General features: G+C 38.4%; 1 protein-coding gene across 1 annotated transcript; it reads right to left on the reverse strand.

Annotated features, from left to right (window-relative positions):
• Window positions 1–1,953: 1,953 nt before the first annotated feature.
• chga (chromogranin A) lies at window positions 1,954–10,257 on the reverse strand. The gene is made up of 8 exons (XM_042390931.1): window positions 10,012–10,257; window positions 9,673–9,722; window positions 8,713–8,806; window positions 7,026–7,094; window positions 6,833–6,919; window positions 4,750–5,073; window positions 3,540–3,964; window positions 1,954–2,855 (listed from the first exon to the last, which is right to left on the reverse strand). Exons 1-8 carry the CDS (start codon window positions 10,055–10,057, stop codon window positions 2,772–2,774), a joined length of 1,179 nt encoding a protein of 392 aa, XP_042246865.1. The 5' UTR covers window positions 10,058–10,257; the 3' UTR covers window positions 1,954–2,771.
• Between the last annotated feature and the right edge of the window lie 1,618 nt (window positions 10,258–11,875).

Genomic DNA, 11,875 nt, shown 5'->3' on the forward strand with positions numbered 1-11,875 from the left:
ACACATGAACTCTTCACTTGAGCATTATTTTTATGTAATGATCATTTATATATTGGTTGGTTCTGCTGCTTTATCCTCAGGGTTAATGAAACATCATTTTATAACCCTATTTCTTTGGTAAACAGAAAAACTTCATTCTTAAACTTGGAAACAGTAGTTGATAAAACAACCTCACCACGTGGTCCATTCAGTAGTTGCTCTACAGCTTTCAATCATATCGCAAAATTGTCCTCAGCGGGTAGACTTGCATATTTGTCATGGAAGTACAGATGATTTTCATACAGAATAATGCACAAAATTGACTTTTTTTGTTTTTTACGTAATCACTAATTGCTCCCTATTAATTTGGCTAAACTGAAATTGTATAATCTAGTAGTATATCCAGTGATGTAAAGCATTATTGGTTGTTCTTTCTTTTTCTTTTTCGATAAATTAAGATGGGAAAAACCTTGAAACCTTGGTTTTCGAAGAACAAAAAAGAAATTTGGCAACGTGACTGCATTTAAAGGTCCAGTGTGTAGAATTTAGTGTCATCTAGCAGAACTGACTTGGCAGAAATGGAATATAATATTCACAAGTATGTTTTAATCCTTTCATGGAGCCCGCCATGTTGCACCGCCATGTTTCTACAGTAGCCCAGAACGGACAAACCAAACACTGGCTCTAGAGAGGGTCTTTCGTGTTTTTTGTGAGTTTTTTGGCCACCCTAGGTTCTCCTACTCTTGAAAGGGGAGGGTGGGGTGGGGGGATATTCAGTTGGTTGCAATCCGCAAACTCACCACTAGATGCCACTAAATCTTACACGCTGGTCCTTTAAATGCTCCTCTCATAGAACTCACCTTAGGAAAACACAGTCTAATGTCGCCATCTGGTGCCCTTTTCATTTTGTTATCATGAATTTTTTATGACATTTCCAGCTCGTTTTAGCTTCCATAAACATAAATCATCTCCTCTGAAATCCCTCAGAACCTTATGATAGCAACAATATTATCTTGTAAGTTCATCCAAAATATAAACTTGTCACAATTGTCTAAAAAACTAAAGTAAGAGACCTTCACAACCTTAAACACATCTGTCTGATCAATAGTTATAATAGTTGTTCAAATAGTTCAGTTCTGCCTCACAAAGTAAGCATTGTTTGAGTTATGAGTCATGCAGATCTCAATAGTGAACTACGATCATCTTTGAATATGGTGAAACTTGGCCATAATCTACTGAACAGTATGTCTTCTTCTTCCTTATCTTTGTCTACTCTAAATCATAAATCAACCATTTTCATATTCTGTTGAACTTGCCGTTCATAATGAATATTTAATAAAAAATCACCTTCACATAGTTGGCTTTTTACACTCTCTGCATTGCATGTGTTGGTATGTAAAGACACAAAAGTTTACTTAACAGTTTAAGTTTCTATCTGTGTCTACAGTAGGTGTATCTAAAAAAAAAAAAAACAGAGAAAGAAGAAAAAGTACTTTTTTCAGTTTCTCCTCTGCCCACATTCTATTTTCGTCTCCTCTCAATCATTTTTTTAATGCTGTACAGTGCAAATACAGCAAACATTGTTAAAAGTGCACAGTATGATTCAGATCCACTCCTCCTTCATAGTAACAACCACAAAAATGATGTAATGTTGATGCCAAAAGCAAGAGTTAAAATGTCTTGGAATTAGATATACTGTATAAAAAGCTTATGTGTCAGAGTGATGATTCATGTTCTCAGATTCACCGCCCACAAACACAGTGCAGACTACACCTCTTTTACAGTAACAAGCCAGGTTCACTATTGACTGTGTGAATGGAGATACAGTATGTACAGTATGAATATTTTATACAGTAGAGAATTAACCTTCACTGTGATCATTTTTCAATTCAAGCCAACTTCTTTAAATGTTGTGTGATGAAAGTGGTGCAAAAATAATGAGATTGTAGTAGTTGAACAATCCATTAAGATACCTACACAGTTGTAAATGTGTTAGTATGCTGAGTTTATTGCATTAATTCTATTATGCAAATATTTATTTGATTTTAGAGGCATTAAAAGGATTTATCAAACAGAGATTTCCAGATAAGCTATTCAATCTATTTATCTTCTTACAGAAATTCAGTACAGTTTTACAATCCAGCCATTTATCCGCTAAAAATATTCACTTATTGCCTTAGCTTGATCAGAGTCCACTGTGTCTATAATAATAAATAAGCATCTATGTCCTCTTCCTCATCTTTGTCAGTAAGTAAGCACTCCAGAAAAAGCTTTGTACATGTATACATGCCGTTACTGTACAACCTCACCTTGTCGGTGTGTGTATACCTGGATCTGCCTCAGCATTTCACATGAATCAATGTGCAGTGTTAAAATAATTTGAAAAGCAGGCGAGATACATTTATAGAAAGAGAGAGATGATTGTCAGAGAAAATGAAGGAAAACAAGTTGTCATCCTTCACTGACGGAGAAATATTCCTTTAAGAGCGTTTGCTGTGAGTTTCTGTGTATTGTATTTGTATGTTTTCAGTGTCTAGCTGCAATGTGCATCTACCGTATGCTAATCTATGTGAGCGACAGAGTGTCACAAGGGAGGCTGCAGCAGTGTGGTGCAAGTGGACATCCTCAAGAAAAATAGCGAAAGATAAAATCTTGTCACATATTCACACACTCTATCTGTGGAAACCAGGCAGCTGGTAAAGCGGAGGAGGACGAGGAGGCAGAGGAGGTTGCGGCGTCAACCCTGTACCGATCTCTCTCTCTCTCTCTCTCTCTCTTTCTCTCTCTCTCTCTCAGCCTCGCCGCAGCTCATGGAGTTTCTGGGCAACATTTTCAAGCTCTGACTCGATGGCTGCCAGGCTTTCAATCTCCGGCTCCTGCAGATAATAATGAGAGGAGAGGAAGTGAGGAAAAAAGGCTGAGACACAGAAATGAGGAGAATGCAAACAAAGATATACTGTATACGTGCAAACGTTTCCTGCACACAACAGCTTTAAAAAATATCCTGACATTATCAGTTTCCATTCATTGCTGCTCTGGCAGTGAGCCTCTTTTAGCCTCATTGTTGCAATAAATGTGTAACATTTTGCAGCCATGAAGCCTATGACAGTCTAAATAGCTTCCTTTGAACTTCTTACCAAACAGCAGCTGTGCTATTTTGTATCTTAAAAGGATTTGAGCTGTAGGAGGGAATCTGCTTTGTTTTTTTAACAGTAAAACATAGAAACCTAACTCAGTTTTTTTTGGCATTGAGCTGGAAAAGCAGTCAACTCAGCACTACAAGAAGTAAAAGTTAACATTGCACTATAGAAAATAAGGTAATACATACAGTTAACAGGCAAAGTCATTATTTAAAGGAATAATTATTATTATATTATAATGAAATGCTTTCTTTCCAAAAGTTAGATGAGAAGATTGATTCCACTCTCAGGCATGAGAGTAGGATCGATTTTCTCATCTAAATCTTGGCATGAAAATGAATAAGCCCATTCTCCAAAATGCTAAACTATTCCCTTCGGCTGTCAGCTTATTGTTGGAAGATAAAGAGATGGGCAGCACACCTCTGACTTTCGGCTGGCGCTGCCCTCCTCCTCCGACCCCCTCCTCTCCTCTGGTGCCCTTCGAGCGATCATCTGCAGCTCCTTCTCCTCCGGACTCTTTTTCTTCCTGACCACGTCTTCCTCTGTGACCTCCTTCGAATGATGAGGCACTTCCCGCTGACTGTTGAGCTCCTGCACCTCCTTCCCGACCGCTTTCTTCTTCAACGTCAGTCCCTTGGCCCTCTTGGTCCATCGCTTCAGGCTCTCCCTGCTCCCTCTCTTCATTTCCCTTTCATCCTCTTCCTCCTCCGGCTCCTCTTCTTTGTCCTCTAATTTGTGTGAGAAGAGTGCAGATCTCTCGTCTTTCTCCTCCTTGTCTTCGTCATCAAATTTCTTCTCTTTTGAAGTGTTTCTGGTTACATCTCTCTTTTCATCAGATCCTGCACCTGAGAATATGAAACAGAAAGAGTTTTCTCACTGAGACACCTCCAGACCACCAGCAAGATTACTCTCCACCATCAGCAAGATTCCACTCCTTGTAATGAAATATTTCTTGCCAGCTGGCAGCTTTTCCTCCAGCACTGCTAGCTGTGCTTTATGGGAATTAACAGTCGCAATCAGATGACTTGGCTGAAGCTTCAAGAATAGATATGAGTATTTCATTGTATTTTATCATATAAAAAAATATTTTTGTTGATCTATTGAAAGGTCTGGAGGTAGAAAAAGCTAAATCTTGATTGCAGTATTGATCTATGCACTTGCAAGGAAGATTTTAGCGATTATACCGAATGATTCCAGTTGTGCACAACATCTCATTTGAATTCTAGGACATGGAGATGTTTAATCATTTCTGCTAGTGTGCTGTCTGTCAGTATGCCAGCCATGTTGGCCCCGCTCCTCTGCAGGGGGCTGAATTTCATCATGTAGATGGAAGCACTTCCATCAATCAGGCAGTACTGTGGTGGCAGGAGGTTTCATTTATAAGGCAGTTTATTTTGCACTGTGTTTATCTTAAGATTCTGCTACAGTATCTGCCTTTGCTCGACTTCAGTGAATCTTTTAATTTCCTCGGATGTCCTTGAATAAAAATAAATCTGTTGATTCCTGTCATCTTTTTTAGTGTCTTTCTGTTTTTACCTCCCCTTTTTTGTGTGTGTGTTTTTTTTTAAATTGTCACTAAGATGAATCTTGCAAAAGTCAAGCATGCATAAAGGAAGAAATATTCACTTGCCTTTCTTATCCTCGGTCATATTTTCCTCCTCTGAATTCTCCTCTGAGTTTTCTCGTTTCTCTTCATATTCGTCTTCTTCTTCCTCCTTCTTTTCAGCCGTGCCCTCACTCCAGTCATCCACAGAATCCGAGACGTGACTTCTCGGGTTCTCGTCATTCTCCCTCTTTGCTTGCAACTCTCCTCCGGTGTCATTGTCTTCCTGTGACTCTCCGTCTCCCAGGCTCTCATCCTTTTCTTCCTCTCTATCCCCATTTCCTGTCTTCCTCTTCTGGGACAGGATAGATCTTTCACCAGGGCCTCCTAAAGCCTCCAACATGGATCGATCTGAGAAAGGGGAGGGGTGGGAATTTAATTTACTAGGAGAAATTGATTTTCCAGTGATGCTAACAGAGGGTGCCTACATTAAAAGCACTATGTTTTATTACAGGGGTTGTTTTGTGCCCTAACTGTCAAATGTGTGTGTTTTTCCTTAATGGAGAATTAAAATCATGGATCATGTGATGCTTAAGCGTGTCAGCCTTTGTAATTTTATCAGCAAAACATCACAACAACATGCCATAAAACATATTTTGCTGCTCCTCAACAATAATGTAATACTAGTATTAGAGCTGAAACGAACGGCAGATTAATAGATTAGTGGATGATGGAAAATTAATGGAAATTATTTGTATAATGTATCAAATGTTATGTCTTTTTTTAATAAAAAATACCAAATATTTGATGGTTTCAGCTTCTAAAACATAAATGTTTGCTACTTTTCTCTATTTTTTTGGTTGAATATCTTTGGGTTTTTGTACTGTTGGTCAGACAAAACAAGGAAACTCAAAGATCTCACCTTGGGTTCTAAAAAACTGTAATATTGAAACACTTTTTTTTAGACCAAACAATTAATCAACTCATCATCATCAGATTAATCAAGAATAGAAATAATTGTTAGTTGTTTTTTATAATTAGCAGTCGATGGCATCTGAGATTGTGTAAATTTATAAGTGTTATGAATGCATTATAATGCAGTACAATGTCATATAATCATTTTTATACAATACTTACATCATAAAACAATTTAACAATTGAAATATCACAAATTTAAATCATTGTATATTGGTTTCCTTGCATCTCTTCTCTGTGTTCATCTTATTTCTGCTTTTCTACTTCTGGCTCAGATGAAAAAAATAATATTTTGCCACGTGTCCACTATGTGCACTACAGGGACTCTGGCACTGACTTCAAAAGGCCAGGTGAGCTGTCAGGTGTATGTCCTGATTCTGTCCACAGAAAGCATCAATTTAAATTTAAATTCACCTCAGCACTTCTCTTGTGTTTGCCAGCCCTGCTTTGCTAACAGCGTAAAATGGGAAATAATGGAAGTAACACATCATTTTGACAGCTGCTGCATTTTAATATGCTGATTAGATATTAACTCAAAATGGAACAGACTGTGATAACAGTGAGGGTAAGAGACCTAATCTTAAATGTACAAGCTTTAGTGTGGTTTGCAGAGGTCCACGGGTGTGGAATGAGCTTGATAAATGTCATTACCTGTGTCTGTCTTAAAAAAAAAAGCTACTAAAATATGTTTAAGCTAGAATACCTTGAACGGCTGGGGACTTTTCTTCTTGTTATATGTCTCTATTTGTTGTATCTTACTAATTTAATCAATATTTAGACTGATGGAATAAATGTCTTGGGACCATTTAGTAGTACTTTTTAGGGTCTTAAGTTAGTATTAGGTGTTTCGTAGATTGTAAATGTTACTGTATAATAAATACACTTTTTTAAATTTAGAGATCATGTCAGTAAATATAAATATATTAAATATATCAGTAAACATATTTTAAACATTTAAGAGTCTGGGCCCCTATTCTCAAGCTTTTGATAGCTGATCAGGGTGTCCCATTTTACATATCTATATTATGCCTCATATGATTGTACTTGTATTTTAACTGATTTGTGAATAAACTGAAACTGAACTGAACTAACAGATAAAACAGCTTAACAATGCAGCAGAGTATGGCCTCACTTGACTCTTTGTTCAGGACAGTGAAGGTCTTTCCAGGAATCAGAGCTCTTAAAAGGAACTCACCAACTGCATCATCTGTGGTCTGAGGAGTTTCTGTCACATGGTCCAGTATGCCAGCGTCTCGTGGGAGCTGAGCTCTCTCTTGACTACCTAGAATTCAAATTTAAGGCATTCAGGCCTTCTGTCTGTACTAGTTTTCTTTATAAACAGCAGAGAATAGCACACAAACACCAGCTTTTCACAATCTGCGACTCACCTTGAACGGCAATCTCCTGCAGCTCCTTCAGAAAGTTATGATGACGAAGGATAGTAACAAGCCTGTCATCTGCATAACACACACATACATATAAAAAAACACATTAAAATCCATGCAAATAAGTGGTTAAACAGCTTGCTCAAAAAAAAAGGAAAGAACAGACAAAAGGCAATAAAATAATCCTGCAGGAGTCAAACACAGGTATATGTCTTTCCCCCTTTTCTTTTTCATAGGACTCAGCAATTTGCCTCAGTGGTTTGCCAGAGTTAACTGCCCTGAAATTTACTGCTTTCAAAGCAAGAGGACAATTAATCATTTGGCCCACAGAGACTCCCTCAAGTGAATTACAGCAGCAGTGAGTACTGGACTTTCTGCTGACCCACAAACGGCACTGCATACTGTACGCAGCAAGCACAAAAAGACAACTACTGGGTTGTGCTGTGCTCTAATATCAGCCTGTGATCTTCCTTTTTACTTCCCCCATCTTTCTTTTCTTTTTTTTCTATTTCTTGACTGCCCTTTTCTCCCTCTTACTCTCTTTCCGTCCCTTTGGTGGTGTTCAGTTTCCCTCAGTAACAAACACTCGGTGAGTAATGCTCCGATTGATTTTTTTTACAACAAGGACGGCATCAAGGTAATACACCAACCATGTAACTGAATAGTCTTTACTGAGTGCTAGTGACCTTGCTGTATATAACACTCTGCAGCGGGATTTTACCCAGCAGCCACTGCATCAATCCATTAACCTTATGATATGGGAATCATGATCTCAGGATGAAAGAGAGTGATGCTCTGGTGTTAGATATGTGTCAGTTAACACACACACACACACACAGGTAGGCAAATTGCTGAATCCTACTTAGCACCACGATGAAACTGACTAACTGAAAACCTTTTTTTTGTTCTATATAAAACACTGTGAAGAAGTGAAACTGACTGAAAACTTTTTAGGGTTGCATGCTTTTAGAAATCATTGAACAGCATGGCTTTATTGACTGTTTAAATGGAAAATACCCTCTTAAATGGGATGTGCTAAAAGTTTCAGGGCAGAAAATACCCTCATAATTAACTTGAGGAATTTACTAATTGAGTAAAATCTCAAACACTGTGTGTCTGGTAATTGTATCTATTCATTATCATTGTCATTCATAGATTAAATTTTTTAATGTTCTTTTAATAGTCTCAAATACAGCCTCACAGACAAGTGATCCATTTTAATATCAAACTGTGGCTGTGTTAAATGAACAAAGAATGGACCGTCATAAACTCTACAGCTGAAACAATTAATCTTAGTCTATTGACAAAATCTTAATTGTCAGCTATTTGGATAACATATTAATCGTTTCAGGCATTTTTAAGTTAAAGTGACAAAAATTCTCTTCACCAGCTTCTTAAATGCTGTTTTTCTTTGTTATACATGACAGTAAATTGAATATATATTTGGATTTTGGGCTGGTTCAGTCATAACAAGCAGTTTGAATATTTCTCCTTGGGCTCTGGGAAATTATAGTGGGCAGTTTTCAAAATTTTCATAGTAATAATCCATGAAATAACTGACAGATTAATTGATAATGAAAAAAAAGTCAGTTGCAGCTTGAAAAATATCCACATTACTAAAATGTTCATAGGTAAATACAATCAAAAACCATATAGTCAGTATATATAATATCTTTTGGGAGTGGCTCACCTGTCTTCAGTGTCACCAGACACTCCTGACTGACAGGCATGGGGTGGGGCCTTGATAGCACATCTGCCAGCGCCTCCACAATGCATTTCATCACCTGCAGACACAGGTAGCACCCAGAATGTCTCAAAACCTGAACTTTGATATTTGTGCCTAAATTATCAGCAATGTAATTGTTTTAATTGTCAGCACTGGGAAATTATTAGGATCAAAATGAATAAAGTTGCAGTACTTCACTTTATGAGGGCTATATGGGAACTTGGTTTTATATATTTAATTTCTTCTGCTTGAAGCTCTTGTGTTCGCTCCCCCTACCGTAATTCAAAAGATGTGAAGCTCTCAGATGAGAGATCAAAATCATTTTCATCTCCCATTGTGCTTTCAATGTCAAGCCAATCCCACACGCCTGAGGATTTTTCACACAGTTTTTCAAAGCGCTCTGCTTCTCCCTCCCAGATCTTTGAACGTTACTCAGTCCCATTTCACGACTCTCAGCCCCTCTTTCACACATTGTCCACATCTTCCCTTTTTATCTTCACCTCTCCGAAACCCAATTCTAGAAACTGCTTCTCTCTCTCTCTCTCTCTCTCTCTCTCTCTCTCTCTCTCTCTCTCTCTCTCCCCCACAATGTGATCTAGCAATACCAAATCATCGGGGTCAAGGCTCATTGCTCTCAAAATGGTATCTATTGATTTGAACAAGGTTATACTGTGATTGCCCAGTGGAAGAGGCACTTAAATGAGCTAAATTGTGTGGATTAATTATTTTAATCACTGCCTGCCTTTTGAGTGTGACAAGCCAGAAAGGAGTAGTATATTTTGCCAGTGCATAGACATTTGTTAGATGTGGTAAATGGCTTATATTCAATGATATAGTAGCAGGTTACTCTATGCTATTGCTATCTCTACTAGTACAATGACTAATATTAATACAATTAACACTTCTAATGAGCACAATCCTTACCCTTACGTCTTCATTCTCCAGCTGACTTGAAGTCACTGGCAATGACAGAACTGCAAGAGAAGCAAGAAAAGAATATCACGCCATCATTATCTGCTATTTTCATAATCCTTCAGTGTTTTTTATTTATCACTATCTGCCTTAGTAACAGGGGACTAAATGTGCCAAAGGTGCAGGTGAAATTCACTCCCATCTTTTGCCCGATTGGCTTTACTGCAATTAAAGATGTTTGACGCTGTCCTTGGTGCTGAACACCGGCAGTCACATCTCTTCATTGCAGATTTCTCTCAACAAACCGAGTAAAATATCAATTAACTTAAATAAGGTTGATCATTTTCTCACCGCAGTTTGACAGTATCGTCAAGATGAACAATCCTCTCCCGATCATGTTTTGGAAACGAGGCGCATTAAAGCTCTCCAGGAATAGAAAAATAGCGAAGCTTATTTCAGAAGGTTAGATTTCCTCCCCTTTTGAAGAAGAAAGTCGGTGGATTACGGACGCATTCTGAACAAAACTTAGCCGCTTTTTTGGTATTTCTGGAGAGCTAAATTTCCCTGCAGCACCGGTGACCCGGCAGCCTCCGTCCTCTCCGGTCTCTCCACCAGCAGCTCACCGCAACAGCGCCCGCTTTTATAGGTAGATGCGGAGGAAGGAAATGACATCATCCTGGGACAAATGATTACTGTTGTACCTGATGATACCTCGTTGGTTGTCAGGGCGTATACAGTTTGAAGTAGCTCATGTATATGGAAGCAAAGTGGCTGATATTCCTGTGTAGGAGATTTTGAGATTTCAGCATTTTGATGTATTGTAATTATATGCGGGGTTTGGCCTGAAAAACGTGTTTACATGATTTCAAAAGGCTCTGCTCTATGAGTGACCTTTTGTATGAACATAAAAATACAAGAATCACAGGCAGGTGTGTTTTATTTAATGAAGCAGGCTTGTGAATAGACGCACAGATTGCGTCTCTGTCTCCCTCATGTTGTGTTCCCACACAGGACAAAGCTGTACTGTATTTGCTGATCATGTCTCTTGACTATCTTAATGTGTTGCTAGGTGACAGTTTATTGAAACTGTATTGCTGTCATTGCTGTAACAGTCCCCACTGGTGCTGGGATTAAACAAACAAAACATTCTTTTTTTCATATTTCATAACTAATAACCCAAGAAAAAACACAATTTATCCAATATACAGCAGGTTAATAACTATAAGTTAATACGTAATAATCTGTATAAAAGGTCTTACAACACTGAATGGAAGTAGATTTAATATGTTTTTTCACACCGATCAACAGAGAGAAGTGATCTAAATTAATTACAAATATAAAATTCACCCCCTTTTAAAAGTAAACACCTAAATCATCACTGGTGCAGCCAATTGGCTTTAGAAGTCACATAATTAGCTAAATGGAGATCACCTGTGTGTATTATATAAACATAAACCTGCATCTGGATGGTTAAACTTCCGGTGAGTAAGTATCATAGCAAAAGCTACACCATGAAGACAAAATAACACCCTAAGCAGTTCTGTAAAAAAGTGATTGAAAAGCTTAAGTCGGGGGAAGAAAATTTCCAAGTCACTGAACATCCCATGGAGGACAGCTAAATCAATCGTGGATATAGTTTGGAACGGCTGCAAATCTTCCTAGAGCAGACTGTCCTCTAAAACCAAGTGCCTGTGCAAGAAGGAGCGTAGTCACCAAGAGACCTGTGATAAGTCTGAAGATGCTTTAGAGGCTGAGACAGTTGGACAGGTGCTTAACAGTCGCAGCTTTATGGGAGAATGGCAAAGAGAAAGCCACTCTTTAAAAAAAAAAGCAATCCCTGACTTTTGGCTCTATGATCCAATGAGATCAAAACTGAGCTTGTTGGCCATCAGATGAAATGCGATGCATTACACGGTCCCCACCGTGAAGCATGTCAGTGGCAGCAGCAGCAGCTACATGCTGTGTGGATGCTTCTCTGCCTCTCTTGTGAGGGTAGAGGATAAAATGACTGCAGCAAGATACAGGAAAATCCTGGAGGAAAACCTTATGCAGTCTGCAAGAAACTTGCAACCTGGGAGAAGATTTTTTATTTTTTTCCCAGCAAGACAATGAGCTCAGGCATGAAGCCAAAGCTACACAGAGAGTCAGAATCCAGATCTTAAACCCCCTGAGAATTTATGGCTGGACTTCAAAGAGACTGTTCACTCATGGTACC

The sequence above is a fragment of the Thunnus maccoyii genome, chromosome 17 (genome assembly GCF_910596095.1).
Source record: "Thunnus maccoyii chromosome 17, fThuMac1.1, whole genome shotgun sequence".
NCBI classification, from domain to species: Eukaryota; Metazoa; Chordata; class Actinopteri; order Scombriformes; family Scombridae; genus Thunnus; species Thunnus maccoyii.